The 16717-nt window shown below is 46.6% G+C and overlaps 2 protein-coding genes across 3 annotated transcripts; both read right to left on the bottom strand.

The window, feature by feature from the left end:
* Positions 1–7105: 7105 nt before the first annotated feature.
* On the bottom strand, positions 7106–16321 carry Art4 (ADP-ribosyltransferase 4 (inactive) (Dombrock blood group)). 2 transcript variants are annotated; one of them, XM_085839828.1, is made up of 3 exons: positions 14599–14945; positions 12929–13637; positions 7106–8610 (listed from the first exon to the last, which is right to left on the bottom strand). In XM_085839828.1, exons 2-3 carry the CDS (start codon positions 13563–13565, stop codon positions 8498–8500), a joined length of 750 nt encoding a protein of 249 aa, XP_085695954.1. In that variant the 5' UTR covers positions 13566–13637; positions 14599–14945; the 3' UTR covers positions 7106–8497. The 2 variants fall into 2 exon arrangements, with proteins under 2 accessions (XP_085695954.1, XP_021021155.1); XM_021165496.3 differs by lacking the exon at positions 14599–14945 and adding an exon at positions 15703–16321 and having other exon boundaries at positions 7107–8610.
* LOC147003772 (uncharacterized) lies at positions 10151–12346 on the bottom strand. The gene is made up of 2 exons (XM_085840846.1): positions 12336–12346; positions 10151–10835 (listed from the first exon to the last, which is right to left on the bottom strand). Exons 1-2 carry the CDS (start codon positions 12344–12346, stop codon positions 10151–10153), a joined length of 696 nt encoding a protein of 231 aa, XP_085696972.1.
* Positions 16322–16717: the final 396 nt, after the last annotated feature.

The following is a 16717-nucleotide window of genomic DNA, read 5'->3' as shown; positions in this document are numbered from 1 at the left end:
ATAATGCCAGCTTTGTCACTTTTTTTGTTACGGGCTTTTGTGCCCAAGCTGTCCTACCTACGGGAGACAACATCCTTCCTTATGCTAGAAGTTTGCTTCATGTGGTAATTGCACAGCCTTTGTTATGACTTGATTTTTTTCAAATCCCTTTTTAAATGATGGCTCTTAAACACTTTAACCTCCCTTGTAGCACACCACTCACCAGAGGTTGTAGAAAAGAAAGGAAAATAAGTGGGCATGCTTAGAAGGGTTCTTTGGAGTGAAGTCTTTGTTGTCTGGAAATCAGCTTAGTTCATATGTTAGCAGGCAGTGGCAGATCGATCCACTGCAAACATTTCACAGATACACCAGCAGTCCAGTCAGGTAACGTTGGGGTAGCAAGCGAATCAGCAGAGGTGGCACAACCTAGCAGAGACAGCCAGGCCTCAGCCTTGGCTTGAATCACCAGGAGAGACCTGGAGGGACACCAGGAGGAGTTCTCAACTGTTCCTCTCTCAGGGAAGTGAATATCAGCAAAGATGCAAGACCCATAAGCTTTGCACAGCTAGCTGCACCAGTAAGCCAAGCTCTGTCTCCATCACTTTGTCTAGTCCTGTTTATACCCTCTACCCTGCAAACATCACATGTCCTCCACGTGCCTTGCCTCAGCAAATGTCTTGCCTCAGCGAATGCATCAAGTCCAATCATCCCAAGTCCAACAAATGCAGCTCTACTATGCAATGTAAGGCGGACCAATACATGTGTGTTGTTGGTGAAGAATCCTTCATCATGGGTCCTTTCATGTGCTTGCTTTAGCAGAACACCCTCTCTCCTGTGTCTGCTTCCTTCCTTCACACGTCTGCCTTTGCCTTGTACCTGTGTCCACTTCAAGAAAACACTCCTTCATGGGTTTGCCCCAGCAGAACGCCTTCCAACACAACTGACTTTCCAAAGAACCCTTTGTACTTCATTTGTATCAGGTTTTTCATGGCCCTCTCTCAGCCCTATTCTCCTGCCTCAGTACAAGTTCTGTAATGTCCAGAGTCTTGACTGTCATGAACTACTAGATATTCCGGATATGATTTACTTAGGACTACATAAAACAATGAGTGGATGGCAATATAATTTTCTTGCTTACATGAGTAAGACCAGAGCACATGGTTTGTTCCCATCTGCTCTCTTGAAGGTTTCAGGATAAGGGGATACTGGTAGCTAAAAAGGATAGGTATTTTGGTCAGTGTGGACAGAGGAGGCACAGTTCCACTCTCCCACTGACAGCAGTACAAAAAGTTCCTCTAATATTTTAGGAGACCTCCTCTCAGGCCAAATAAGGAATCGTGGCTTCAGTGCAGTGGCGTGGCCACTGTAACACAGAGTTGGGGGTTAGGAAAGATTGAAGGTTAAATGAAGTCCTCACAAGGAAGTAAGACACACCCAGAGCATAGGCCTGGGCTTGTCCAGGAGAAGCCACAGTTTACTATATGAGTCTTCTTACAATATACTCTAAACACACAGGGGGACCTCCACGTGTGTGAGTGTGGTCTCCTCTGATGGAGTCACACTGCAACCTGGGTATTGAAAAGATGAAATGGACACAGCTACACCCTAACCAGGGAGCTGTTTGCAGTTGACAGCTGCTGGGAAGAGAAAATCCGTTTCCTCCAATGCAGATACTGAGTTTCTTTCCAATCAGCTCGCTCCAGTGCACACTCCAGACAGGCAATCAGCTCACTCCAGTGCACACTCCAGACAGGCAATCAGCTCACTCCAGTGCACACTCCAGACAGGCAATCAGCTCTCTCCAGTGCACACTCCAGACAGGCAATCAGCTTGCTCCAGTGCACACTCCAGACAGGCACCACACCCAGGGATAGCTGGCCAGCACAAAGCAACCTCCATTTTTGTTTGTAAGTTTGTTTTTGTGGGATTTTTGTCTTATTTTTATTTTTGTCTAATTGGTGCTTTGTTTGTTTGTTTTTGATTTGCCTGAGTAGATAATTTTGAGAGAGGTATGTGTGTGTGTGTGTGTGTGTGAGAGAGAGAGGGGGGGGGGAGAAAGGAAGAGAGGAAGAGAGGAGAGAGGGAGAGAGAAGGAGAGAGAAGGACAGGGAGAGGGACAGGGAGAAAGAACATGAAGTAGGGTGGATAGGGAGGTGGGTAAGTTCTGGGAAGAGTTTGGGGCATGGAAAACATGATCAAAATATTTAAAAACTTAAATAAAAGTAAATTTAAAAAATCATATTTCATTGTCTTTATAATACTTACATGTAAGATGTTGGTGGATGCAAAGCTATTGTCCCTAATCATTTGTGAAGGAAGCTAAGTGACTGTTGAATTTTGCCAAACAAGATTAGATAGGGCTGAGGATCTAGCTGAGTTGTAGAACTGCTTGTCTTGTCTGCACTAACCCCTTGGCTCGATCCCCAGGACTGAGTGAAACTGGGGCTGGTGGCGCACACCTGCAGGCCCAGTGCTCCTGCGGTGGAGGCAGGAGGACCAGAAGTTCAAGATCATATTCAGCTAAGTAGGGAGTTTGAGGCTGGCCTGGAGCTCAGGAACATTGTCTCAGAAAACAAACCAACAGATGATTTCAAAAGGAAAATGAGTTAATTCAACCTAAATAACTGGAATCGGATCACTGAAGAAGGAAATTAGAAGATCCTGATTTTGTAAGCAAATTATCCAGAATTTTTTCCATTTGTTTTTTTTAAAAAAAGATTAATTTCTTCTCATTTTAAGTTATGGGTGTTTTCCCCACATATGTATCACATACATTCAGGATCCCTCAGAAGCCAGAGAAGAGCAGTGGAACTGGAGAAGAGTCCCTGGAACTGGAGGTTTAGAGTATTGTAAGTGACCATGTGGATGCTGGGGAGTGAAGCTAGGTCCTATGCAAGAAGAGCCAGTGATGGACCATTCTCCAAGCCATTCCGCTGTTTTAACTGAAAGAGTACACACAGAACTTCAGATGGGTGGGCCTATTAAAGAGAACACTGCACTATGACAGAAATAAAATAGTAAACTGATTCAGGATATTTTTATATACATAGACAACATATGCTTAGTGGTGGTTTGCATATACTCGGCCCAGGGAGCAGTACTATTAGAAGGTGTGGCCCTGTTGGATTAAGTGTGTCACTGTGGGTGTAGGCTTTAAGACCCTCATCTTAGCTGCCTGGAAGTCAGTCTTCCACTATCAGCCTTCAGATGAAGATGTAGAACTCTCAGCTCTGCCTGCACTATGCCTGCCTGGATGCTGCCCGCTCCCACCTTGATGATGATGGACTGAACCTCTGAACCTGTAAGCCAGCCCCAAGTAAATGTCCTTTATAAGATTTGTCTTGGTCATGTTGTCTGTTCACAGCAGTAAAACCCTAAGACATGCTTGTATCATTTCAATGAAATTACTATGGGAGATTCCTCACTATATACCTTGTCTAGAAGTTTCTTTTAACAGTCTGTGCAAATTTATAATCTGAGCACTGGTTTTACTTATAGAAGATACCCCAGACTAACAGAGGAAGAGAAATGAGAAATTACATTGAAATATCTAAACGAGTCTTGTATGGTTTCAGTAGTGTGGGAGTGTGTGTGTGGGAGTGTGTGTGTGTGTGTGTGTGTAGAGGCCAAAGGTCCATATCAAGTGTCTTCCTCTATTGCCTTCCACCTTATTTTTTTGAGAAAGGTTCTGTTTCTGACCCTGGAGCCCACAGATTGCCTACAACTATCTTCTAGCAAACTCTAGGCATCCTCCTGACTCCACCTCCCAGTGCTGGGATTTTAGGTGTGTTATCATGTCTAACTTCAATCAAGAAAAGTCAGCTTGGACTTGGGCTTAATTTAAATAAATGGCTCGCTTTACAGATTTCGTACTATAAATCGTTGATCTTCTGGGATAGCTCAAGGGAATATGAGCCCTGTTTTTACCCTTAACCAAACTTATACATCTACATAATTTGAGGAGAATTATCTCTGTCTTCAGAGCTTTAAAGGATCCATCAACAGTAGGAGGAGGGAGAACAAAGTCATCCTTTGAAAACTTACGTCCCGAGAGTCATGACCACATCCCAGGCACAATGTTTTCCATTGTTGGAGGAGAGAGCAGAATTGTATGAAGGCACAGATTGCTAATGAGTCTGCTGACACAGCTCTTGGCTTTAGAGTCCACATTTCCACTATGTTCACTAAAGGATGCTCAAAACAAAAACCAAACCAAACCAAACCAAACCAAACCAGAAACCAACAAAAGCAAACAAAAAGGAAATAATAACAAAAAATCCGATGTTGTGTGTGGAGAGCACTCTTTAAGACTCGCTTGTAAAAACTGTTCTACTCAGAAGCCTGACTTTCTTTCTTCACTGTGTGGCTTTGTAAATTTGAAAATATTTTAAATAAAATGTGTGTGTCTGTGTGTGTGTGTCAGTATGTGTGTGTCTGCGTGTGTGTAAAGGGGCGTGTGTCTGTGTGTGTGTGTCTGTATGTGTGTGTCTGCGTGTGTGTAAAGGGGTGTGTGTCTATGTGTGTGTGTGTAAGTGGATGTATGATGCTCATGTGGAGGTCAGAGGACAACTTTTGGAAGTCTCCTTCTACCATGTAGGTTGTGGAATCAGGTTCAGCTCATCAGGCTTAGCAGGAAGCATCTTTGCTGAAGAGCCCTCTTACCAACTCCACCTGTGCCACTTTAAATCCTTCAACTGCCTTCCCCCTTCCTCTGCCACATCTAACTTTCCCCTGGCTCTGTGAGTTCTAGGATCATCTCTGCTTTGCGGTGCCTTTCTACTTTCCTCTCTCCTACACGAGGCCTCATCTCACCTAAACAAACCCCTTTCTCTGCTAGAAACCTTCATTATCCTGGGACCAGAAACATTTTGTTTTCTTCTCAGTTTCAAGCATCTACGGTTCAAACATGCTTTGGGCACAAAGCACTGCCACATACAATGTGTGATTGTCTCTCTCCCCGCTCCCGCTTTCCTCCCACTCTACATGCAACACCCTGGCTCAAATGCTGTCCGCATCCAAGGCTTCCTGGTTCTTCAAGGCAGCTTTTGCTTGGACTCTCACAAACAGAAGACTTGGTATTCCTTTCTTTTGATATTCCTCTTGTGGCTTGTTTTTAAATTTCTTCTTAAGAGATTACAAATTTATGAGAGATCTATTCAAGTGTATTCAACTTTTAAAGGAAAAAAAAAGGAAGAGAAATGAAGTTTGTAACTACTATTGTATGTGTGTGTGATTGATTGTAGGCGTGCCCATGGCATGCACATGGCCATCAGAAGTTTGTAACTACTATTGTATGTGTGTGTGATTGTAGGCATGCCCATGGCATGCATATGGCCATCAGAAGGTGCCTTTGGAAGTTGGTTTCCCCTACCACCTTGTGTTTAAGGCACAGTCTTTTGGATGTTTCTGTTCAGCTGGCCTCCCATGAGTTTCATGGCGGCTCTTCTGTCTGTTTCCCGCCTCACTGTAGAAGGACTGGGATTGCAGGTGTGCATGACCATATCTGGCTCTTCACATGAGCTCCAGATATCAAATCTGCGCTGTTAGGCTGTGCAGCCGGCACCTTTACCTGTGGAACCATCTTGCCCACCCTATTCTCAACTTCTAACGCCCAAGATACTTTGCATACCACACAGATCAATAAGTGAATTTATATGGCACGAAAAACAACTATATGCCAGATGTTGGGTGGCTTCTTTTCCTGCAATGTCATTTCACTGTTACCTTTCCAGGGCTCACTGCAAAGCTGTCCCACAGATAGCTACCAAAGACCCTATGCAAAGCTTGACAGGAATTATTGGTGGAAATTCTTGTTCTCTGTGCTGGATAGTAATATATATATAATCTCTGAGGAGGGAACCTCAATTTAAAAACCATGCCTCAATAAGGTTGGGCTGTAGGCAAGCCTGTAGTGTATTTTCTTAAGTGATTGATGGGTGAGGGCCCAGACTGAGTCATGCCATCCCTAGGCTCATGGTCCTGGATTCTATAAGAAAGCAAACTGAGTAAATTCTACCAGGCCAGGAAGCAGCACTCCTCCATGGCCTCTGCACCAGCTCCTTCCTCCAGGATTCTGCCCTGTGTGAGTTCCTATCCTGACTTCCTTTGATGATGAACAGTGCTGTGGAAGAGTAAGCCGAATAAACCCTTTCCTCTTCAAGTTGCTTTGGTCACTGTGCTTTGTTGCAGCAATAGAAACCCTACCTAAGACAGTCCTGGTATCTAACAGGTGGTTAACATTGCTAGCTATCCATTCTGTTGCTTGAATTGTAGCACAGCCCCTCTCTGGTGCACAGGGGTTGGTTTCCAAGTCTGCTACTTTTTTTTTTTATCTCATTCTTCAAGGGGCCAAGAATGGCACATGTAGTCACAGCTCAGAAGCTCAAAATTGCCCCAGACTCCTCCCTCCATGTACCTGAGTGGCAGGGCCTTTGGAGATCGGGTCTGCATTTACACTGTGCACTTCCTGAGGGAAAGGGTGGAAAATGTTTCCAGGTCTGAACTTTGGGTAGTTTATAGTCTGCATCTCCTAGTGCATAATGAAGCTCAAATATTTTGGTGGTCAGTGATGTTCAGCTTTTCCACATTCTCACCTTGACTTCCACACACATCCTCCCCTGACAACAGATAGTTTTCTATACAGATTTGAGATAAAGGTTTCCATCTAGTCAATAAGGAAACATGCCTAAATTCCAATGTTTAATAATATTCTGGGGGATATGCATGTAGGAGCTTGTTACAGGCATGGATGAAGTTTTTACTAACTGATAGAATGCCTTGGTCATAAGACAGGGTGCCTACCAATGACCTTGCTGGGGCAGCCTGCCACAGAGAGGGAGGACAGAAAGAACAGAGAGCCAGAGGTGCTGGCTCCTGTGGCCACATAGGGGCAGTTAATCATCTGTCCTGCACCTGGCACCTCAGTGCTGCCCCCTGGCTGCATCCTAAGCCCACAGAGAGAGAGAGACTTTGGAACTGCTCTATCTATTATGGGTGCAGGCAATACCCTCACTCCACCCCCATGAAGAGACTTTGCTAGACACAGGCACCCTTTCCTTCGGGAGAGTGTCTGTCCCACACTGTTCTGGAATAAACAACCAAGTCTGTTGCAATCAGGCTCCAGTCTCTTTTTCTGTCTCTCTCCACTGCCTAAGAATTCCCACACTAACACATCCCATTTTTTCCCTCTCTCTGGTTTCCATGTGTCTTCTGCTTTGTGAGCATATTGATCTGATATTGAAAGCCAATAAAAATCTCTGGAGAAAGATCATTTGCCTCTCTACTGGCTCCTCTTTGATCTGTTACTACTTAGGGTCACTAGTTTTAAAAGCAAACAGCGCAAGTCTGTACTCACCTGAACCTCTCCGAGTGCTTGAGATAGAAAACATAGCCACCCTGCGTTAGCACAGACATCATTTATTAATCCATGAAATGATGAAGCTGACTATCTGGTTCAGGCCCAGTTTGGCGCTAGAGGCTCATCTTGCCTATCTTCTCTCTGTTTCTTAGCACTGCCTCCACTGAATTAGTTTCTTAGGGAGGCAAATTCTTATCCCTTGGTGGTGAGGCAGCTACAGGCAACTCAGAGTGCCATGTGCTCAGCTTTTGTAATCACTCACAACAGAGATTCTGAATGCTGCGCTCCTAAAAATAATTTAAAAAATGTACCCTAATTCTGTCTCATATGCTGTCACAAGATTGTCATTTTGTCATGGATCTCTGGCCAAGTAATGGGCAAGTGGTATCCTTGGGTGTCTTCACCGAATAAGACAAAGGCCCTGAGACTGGGAAGGGCAAATGGACAGGCAAGGAAGCCACCATGCATGGCTTTCAGTAGCAGTGTGGTAAAGGCCCTTTTCAGTTCTGGTTGGCTGGCTGCAGGAGAGTGGTCCTTTGTGAGGTTCCTGTGGAGGGCAGAGCAAAGACAGGTCTGGGTAGGAAACACCTTCGCAGAGCAGGGATGTTCTGCCCTTGTCTGTCAGGACTCCCATCTCCTCTCCTGGAAGAGCGCACTGAACACTAAGACCTTGCTGTGGTTTGAAGGTTAAATGTGCCTCACGTGTTGAGTTCTTTGTCTCCTTCTGGTGGTGTTATCTTTCATGGCTGTAGAGTCTTCTGGAGGTGGAGCCTTGCTGGAGGAAGTGAGTCACAGGGGGCAGGCCTTGAGATTTGACAGTCCGCCTGATATCTGCTTCTGTAGTGCCTGGTGCTTCTGGGACCAAACACTTCTGGGCTATGGTGTTCTGTAAGTTTATAAGGCAAGCGAAGCTTTCATCCTGAACTTTGTTTGAGCTTCTGTGATTGGTTTTGCTGACAGCAACAGGAAAAAGTAGCCTAAAGCCCTTTCGGTAGGGATTTCTGACCATCTTCTGCCTTATTTAGGCCTAGATTTGAACTTAGGGTTGTTCCCCCCCCCCCACCCCATGAACTTTTCTCGCACATCTTCTGTGGTATTGTGGGAAGTGTGGGCCTCAGACTCTGGTAACACAAATAGGAGCACCAAATTTAAGCAGCTCCTTTAAAAAGGAGCCAGTAGATTCCTTTGCTCTCTGCTTTTGGACGAGATAACAACAGTGACCAAAAAGAGGCAGCCGATAACCACTGGAGCAGGGGCGCACTTCTTGCTGCAAGCTGTGAAAAACAAAGAAGACACAACTTAGAGATGAGCCGGGTGGCAGAGGGGGCGCCGTGACAGGGCTTCAGTCCTCCCACTTAGGTGCCAGAAGCAAGGGGTTCTCTGTGAGTTCAAGACCAGCCAGGGCTACAGAGTGAGGCAGTGCATCAGAGGTATGTATGTATGTTTGTATCTTTGAATTGAGTCCCACTCTGTAGTCCTGGCTGGTCTGCAACTTACTATATAGACAGGTAGTCTTTAACTCACAGAGATCCACCTGCCTTTGCCTCTGCCATTTGCTTTGAAATACCCGAGTAGGCATAATGGGCAGTTGTGAGCCACCTAATGTGTGCTGGGGACTGAACCGTATTCCTTTGCAGAAGTTGCAGTGGCTCTTAACTCATGGGCCATGTCACCAGCCCCAGCAGCAGAGAATTTTCTTTGGAAACTAGCTCATTTCTTCCTTGGTTCAACATAACACAACGACACAACGACTCTCTCATTGAAACCTTTCACATTGGTTACTTATAAAAACCCAATCTCAAACAACTCTCTGCTCCTGCTGGTGGTGCTGTGTGCTGCCCCTGTCTAGGTGCAGCCAGGGTGGGAGACTTACTCACTGGAGGGGGACCCTGTTTCTTGTCTGCTTCCTGCTTCCTGTGGCCTCACCCTGCAAAGCAGCATTATGCTCCTGCCTCAGGGCCTTCCCCACTGGGATGAACTGCATCTCCTCAAGCATAAGTCAAAATAAACCACTTGTCCCTTAAGAAACTGTCATATTATCAAGAACAGGAACCCAGCATCACCCTCTTAGGTTTCCTGGCTGAGAGCTCAAGTTATTGTGCATATGACAAGACTAGAGAGAGGCACAGGGAGAGGTCCAGAGACTTGCTCAGCAGCCCTGGCATCACCGTCGTCGTTGTCATCATCATCACCGTCATCATCATCATCTTGACTCCACTCCCTCATCCCTATCTTTATCATCATTTTCATCACTGCCATGAAAGCTACTGTTTGATGGTTATTCTGGATCTGCTTTTAGCCCTTGGCATTAAAAATGTATGTATGATGTTTCTATGTGAGCATGTGTAAAAGTGCACATGTGCCTGTCTGCACATACATGTGGAGGCCATAGGTCATTGAGGGTTTTCCTCTATCACTCTCCACTTTACTTTTTTGAGACAGTCTCTCCCCGACCCTGGAGCTAACTGATTGACTATAATGGTCGGCCATTTAGGCTAGGGTTTCACCTGTCTCTTCCTGTCCCCTTTAGTGCTAGGTTTATAGATCTGTGTCATGACACTTGATGTTTTTTTTTTTAAATGTGTTTACTGGCTTTTGTGTGTGCAGGCAGAGGCATGACAGTGTCACAGGTGTGTGCAGGCAGAGGCATGTCAGTGTCATAGGTGTGTCAATGTCACAGGTGTGTCAATGTCACAGGTGTGCAGGCAGAGGCAGTGTCACAGGTGTGTGCAGGCAGAGGCATGATGGTGTCACAGGTATGTGCAGACAGGCATGTTGGTGTCACAGGTGTGTGCAGGCAGAGGGGTGTTGGTGTCACAGGTATGTGCAGGCAGAGGCAGTGTCACAGGTGTGTGCAGGCAGAGGGGTGTCAGTGTCACAGGTGTGTGCAGACAGAGGTATGTCGGTGTCACAGGTGTGTGCAGGCAGAGGTGTGTCGGTGTCACAGGTGTGTGCAGGCAGAGGCGTGTCGGTGTCACAGGTGTGTGCAGGCAGAGGCGTGTCGGTGTCACAGGTGTGTGCAGGCAGAGGGGTGTCGGTGTCACAGGTGTGTGCAGGCAGAGGGGTGTCGGTGTCACAGGTGTGTGCAGGCAGAGGGGTGTCGGTGTCACAGGTGTGTGCAGGCAGAGGGGTGTCGGTATCACAGGTGTGTGCAGGCAGAGGGGTGTCGGTGTCACAGGTGTGTGCAGGCAGAGGGGTGTCGGTGTCACAGGTGTGTGCAGGCAGAGGCGTGTCGGTGTCACAGGTGTGTGCAGGCAGAGGGGTGTCGGTGTCACAGGTGTGTGCAGGCAGAGGCGTGTCGGTGTCACAGGTGTGTGCAGGCAGAGGCGTGTCTGTGTCACAGGTGTGTGCAGGCAGAGGGGTGTCGGTGTCACAGGTGTGTGCAGGCAGAGGCGTGTCGGTGTCACAGGTGTGTGCAGGCAGAGGTGTGTCGGTGTCACAGGTGTGTGCAGGCAGAGGTGTGTCAGTGTCACAGGTGTGTGCAGGCAGAGGCTGAGTCCTCCTTGGGAGGCTCTTTCCTTAGATTCTTCTATGACTAACTCTCGTCCCGCCCCCTTTACTCAGTGTAACCTCTGGTGCTTTCCTTAATGACCACATTAATACTGCAACCGTCACACACAGCATCTCCTAGCCCCTGGTCTGTCTCAGTTCTGTTCTGCGGTAGCCTCCACCTCCTCCTCTATGGTCCATTTGGATCTCTCACTCTGGGTTGTCTCCCCACACTGAAATGGAAGTCCCCCGAGGACAGAGGTCTCCACTGAGCAGTTCCCCACCATGAGGCCAGGTACCCGAGGAAGCTGGATGCTTCAGTCTCTGGGACTGGACTGAAAACTAGTTGTGGCTGGCTGTTTTGTGTTCTGGAGACCGAACTCAGGCCCTTTGCCAAGTACCAGCCAGTACATGTTCTTGACTAATGAGCCATCTCTCCAGGCCCCAGTATTTTTTAACGCCACCCTCCCAGGTTAAAGTAGCTTTCCTTCTGTTAATCTTCAGAGGATTCCCCAGGAAAAAGTGGGCACTGGACATGAAGTGGAGCCCCTGGGTCTGTCTCTGTCCTCTCTGTCAGCCTCACTAAAGCACAGGGCTATACTGTTAAGCCATTCTCCCTCTTTCACTTGCAAAGGCCTTCCCAGTTTCTTGCTTCTGTTTGAGCTGGTAGTGAACACCTAGGTTCTGTCACGTCATTTCCCCAAGCAGGCATTGCTTCTCTTTCATCAGCAGAGTAAGCAGCTCAGGGCTTCAGGCCTCCTCACAGGCCTCATTGCTGCTGCCCCTCTCTCCTGGGAAGCAACAGGCCCAGAGGCTAGTCCCCTCCCCCAAGGCCACAATACCATGGTTTGTCACTGGCAAAGGTCACAGGTAAAACCAAGCTGCTACAAACAGCTGCCTGGGTTTTTTTCTAGAAATCATGCCAAGAATTTTGATGATCTGAAATATTTTGACATAATTCCTTCTTTGTAAATGCAGCAATAAAGAGCAGATTGTGTGTGTGTGTGTGTGTTTGGCACATATTGTTTTGCTGAAAGAAACCACTTAAGGGAGAAAAACAAATTAACATTAGTTGGCATACTTTGAATCTTTTAGGAAACATGAAAACATGTTACTATGGTGACCAGTATAGGTCATGTGGGGGGCAACTAAATAATTACAGGGGAGATAGGGCAGTGTAGCATAATTTAGCTTTTCCTTCTCATATGTCCCCCCTTGAATCTTCCTTTGCTTCCAGTCTGAGCTCTTGCCCTACTTCTCTATGGTCCAGCGCCTTGGTACTCGGAACCTGGGCAACAATCAAGGCTTATTACAAATCTGTGTTTTCTATAGAATAAGGAATATAAAATCATCAATTTTACTTTTTATGACTTGATTTCTAGTCACGTGTGCTCCGAAAACTGTACATGAAGTATTTCAGAAATGTCACCACTCATAAACTAGGTTGGATCTCATTCCGCATTGCAAGATGGAATCTTGTGGTCCGTCCCTAGTGGGCTGCCAATCATACTTTCGTCCCATGTTTCCACACTGTATATGCTGCCCGCCCAGGCCATTCCCTCACGTCTTCTCATGACACACGCATGGTATTGAGTCACGTTATAGCAAGGAGAGGGGGGTAAGCTACAATAAGATATTGTGGGATGGGGAGAGTGAACATTTAAAATACTTTTGGCTTATTATAAATTCAGTGGTACCATAGGTATGTATATATAGGAAAGAAACGTCATATATGTAGAGTTTGGTAGTACCTAGGTTTGCAACCAACTTCTGGGTTGCTGGAACATAGCCCGATGGATAAGAACCTAATATGGTACCACTTCAGAGACTTTTTTTTTTTTAAGGTAGAAGAGGGAGGGACATGAAGCAGAACGTAAACTTAGGTGGTCAGTTCCGTCATTACTGGGGGCAGGTTTGGCTGTTTTCAACTCCCTACTCCTAGCCCACTCAGAAAAAGAAAAAGAAAGGAAAAGAAAAAGAAAAAGAAAAAGGAAAAGGAAAAGAAAAAGAAAAAGAAAAAGAAAAAGAAAAAGAAAATCCTTCTATAAATGAAGATTGATCTCTGACTCTTATATGTACAGACCCAATTTAGAGCAAGCTCACCTTTTAGCAGCTGGCAGTTATACGTGCTCATGTTCCCAGCAGACCGCAAGTTTATCAAATCTCCTTTGGGGCTGCTGCTCTTACTTTCAACTTCAAATAACTCATAGGGGGGGATCAAGACTTCCTTCCTGAGAGAGAAGTCTTTCACAGAGGCACCCAGACAGGTGAAAATGGTAAACAGGGTTTGGTTTCCAGACACCTGTGTCTCTTCCTTTAGCAGGGAGGCAGAGAGGAACTGGCCGAATCGAATGGTGGAACCTACGTTGGCTCCAATGTTCACATCCTTCATCCCGTGGTATACCTTGTAACACAGACTGCCATTCTTTGTGGAGCTGTCTTTCCTCAGCAGCTGGATGGCTGAGGTGAGGTAGTAGTGCAGGTACTTGAAGTGGAATGACTGACTGTACTGCCCAGGAGATCCCGCAGCCCTGGTCATGGCCTTGGCCAAGTCAGAGCTCACATTGAGATTCAGGGTGAAAACCACAATGGCCACAGCATGCACCGGGGTCATGCTCTCCGGGAGGGCCTTTGCCTGGTTCAGCCAGGTTAGGTGGGCTTTTTGCCATGCTCTGGAGTAATACTTATGAGTGTCTACTTCCTTTATGAAATAGTCTCCTTGATTTAGCTCCTCCACCATCTGTTTGCTACAGCCTTGGTATTGATCATCAAAGGAATCAGGTGTCAAGTCCACGTCGACCTTAAGAGGAGCCTATGAGAAAAAAGAAACCTTGATTTACATTATTCAAATCAGATGGAAATGAGGTGCAGATTTTTGTGCCCAACAGTGCTGGCTGAAGTATTTTCCACGGAATGCTCAAGCTGTGCCCACTATAATGACTCCATGCTATTCCTACCTGCTCTGGGGTTGTTATTCATAAATGGCTCAGAAAGCTCCAAGGCTCATCTCCCCAGGGAGGAAGTGTTCTTTACCTCAGAACTCACGGTGTTTCCATATTTGAGTCTGTTGACAACAAAGCACTAACCTTCTGGTTTTTATACTTTCCACCTCTTCAGTTTCTTCCTCCTCCTATTCTCTCATGTGTGTCATAAAGCATGCTCAGAGCTGGGGGAGGGGGCGTGGCGTATGCTTATCGTCCTTAGAAGGCCGAAATACAAGAGGTGCTGTAAGTCTGAGAAGGCTTGTGAGTTCAAGGCTGGCCTGCATTGCAGTGTGGGACTCTGTCTCAGCCTAACCAAACTAAAACTAAAGCAAGCTTATATTCATATATATATAATTTTAACTGTACATTTTGCTATGCGTGTGCATGCACAGAGAAGCCAGAGGTCAATGACATAGGTCTTCCTCCATTACTCTCCACTTTATTTTTTGAGACAAGGTCATGCTCTGCAGTTTAGCTGAGTGGTTGGCTAGTGATCTCTGGAGCAACAGGGATCGGCCCGTCTCTGCAGCTTTTTCTCAAGCTAGGGTTGCAGATGTGCATTCCTCCCCTCCTGGGTTTCATGTGCATTCTGGGGACCCGAACTCAGGTCCCCACCCTTGTGCATCAAGCTCGTTAACCACCAAGCCATCTTTCCAGCCACCCTATCGTACATCTAGCGTTAGGTTTTCCGAGAGAGACTTCTGTAAATAAAAACCTTCTTGCTGACTTAGATTCTAGGACACAAAGGAGGGGAAAAAACTAAAGCAAACAAGGAAGCTAAAGTCTCACCTTCTTCCTCAGTTAGCCCCCAGGGGCACACACACCTCTGGATCTGGTGGAAAGTTGGACTAAGAGTAAATTCCAGAGCCTGCCAGACTTGTCTCTCCAGTTACCGGCAGTGCAGGACTGAGACCTCTCAGGTAACAGCTTGTCTTGGGGGAGAAGCACTTATGCCATAAACGTAAGACTAGCCAGGCTCCAGGGTGCATGCAGCTGAGCTTCCAAAGCTCAAGAAAGCAGCGTTTCAGGGGGGCAGTGGGGCCGTGCCTGGGAGCGCCTCCTCTTGGCTAGCGAGGGGCTGGAAAGTACACCCCGCTTGGAGGTGGGGGAACAGTTGAATGTTGTCTAGAGAGTGCCGAAAGGAGGCTCCCTGGCTTCCATCAGCTCGTTAGTGATAACTGTATCAGCATCACCTACACTCAATCATTTCTGGGCAAAGCAACGATGCTCTTCTCATGAGCAGTACTCACCAAAAGGCAAGATTCTGCCCAAGGCCAGTGTTGTTGGGGGCGGAGCTAGAGAACACACGGTTTGGTATTTTAACCGTGTGATTTATGATGTCATGCTGCCTAGTTACATACAATCTAGAGTCAATTTTACAGACTGATGGAGTGATGGTAACCAGTGCACCAGATTTTAAAACAAGCTTTCGTTAACCTAAGCCAAGAATCACATTCTGTCAAATATCAAAAGGAACTCTGACACAGTTTTAACATGTCGCCAGATCTCAACTGTTTCCCGTGTCACCCATTATCATGAGCTTATTTTTAGTTTATAGATATTTAAAATTAGGAGACTCCAAACGTGTGCTATCTGTATAAAGCGGTTTCAAGTTAAACAGGTTTTTCTACATTATTTCCCCTGTGGAATCATTATTTTAATACTTAAAAGAATCAGGAAAATAACTCAATGGCACTCACATCAATTATGCCAGATTTATGACTTAAAAAATTAAAAATTTTTATAGCAATTTTCCCCGTCACTCTTCACTAACATTGTTTATTCTTAGATTGCCAGTGGCTAAGTTCTTAGCACTTAGGTGGCCCCCAGGTGAATAGCCTGTTGGTGCGTCGTTGATCATGAGAGACCAACTTTTCGATAGCCCCTACCTACCTCAGTGCTCCCCGCGGGTGTCTGCTGGACCCAGAGCAGTAGCAGCAGGGTGAGCTGCCCTCCTGGAAGCCACCGTGCCATCCTCCTGTCTGTAGCACTTGGTAGACACGTTCTCTTAGATCTACTGGTCAGTGGGCAGCTGTGGTGGTTTGTGTCAGCAACACTTCTTTACTCTGAAAGCCTCGTCCCAGAATACACTCTAGAGTCCTCCTTTGGCATTTTCTTTTCCGGCTGTGTCTGAGGTTCTGCTCCTGCCGCAACTGTGACTTCTGTTGAATATCAACAACCTCAACAACCGACAGTTTCCTCCAAGGTAGAAGTCTAGCGCCTTTGCAGTGTTGAAGTCTCCGAGAAAGGGCCAGATGTGCGCGGCACAGAATGGTTTTCAGTGTAAAGAAGGCAAAACCCGTCTCTCTGTCTCGTCTGCATGCAGGGGAATGCCAAGGGTCTGTTCAGGGTCAGGCTGCGCAGTTCAGCCTTGCCTTTCCCAGAACGACAAGAAAAGGCATGCTCCAGGAGGACTTGGGCCAAGTCCCATTATCTGGAGCCCCAGGCTTTCCCTGTGAGCCACTGCAGGGGCACGTGTAGCGCAGCTGGGGAGATGCGATCTTAAGGTGGACCCGTGTCAGGCTCATCTGGTGGTGCTGATAGCCCTGCCCCGGAATGATTGCTCTCCAGCAGCACAGGCTTTTAACGTTGTGTGTTCTTTGCTGTCTCTCCACGGTGGGTTTGAAACATCCCCATCCAGAGACGGGGGCTGTTGGAGTCACAGCTTTGAATGTTTATTTCTTTTGAGAGCTTCAGGTTTTCTATCTATTGTAGTCTGCAATGAGGCCCGCAGGCAGGAGTTAAGTCCGACCTTCCACTATTAACCACATTTCCTGCTCAAGTCTGGCTGTCCTTCCACTACTCCCGACCTTTCAGAGTCTGCCGGCTCGCAGACGTTGTTTATGTTCCCTGACTCTTATCTAACTGTGACAAGAAACCAAATTCCGTTCTTGGGAATTGTGGTCCT

The sequence above is a fragment of the Mus caroli genome, unplaced genomic scaffold, assembly GCF_978045245.1.
Source record: "Mus caroli unplaced genomic scaffold, Mus_caroli_1 scaffold_7, whole genome shotgun sequence".
NCBI lineage: Eukaryota > Metazoa > Chordata > Mammalia > Rodentia > Muridae > Mus > Mus caroli.
This window is presented reverse-complemented; position numbering and strand designations above follow the sequence as displayed.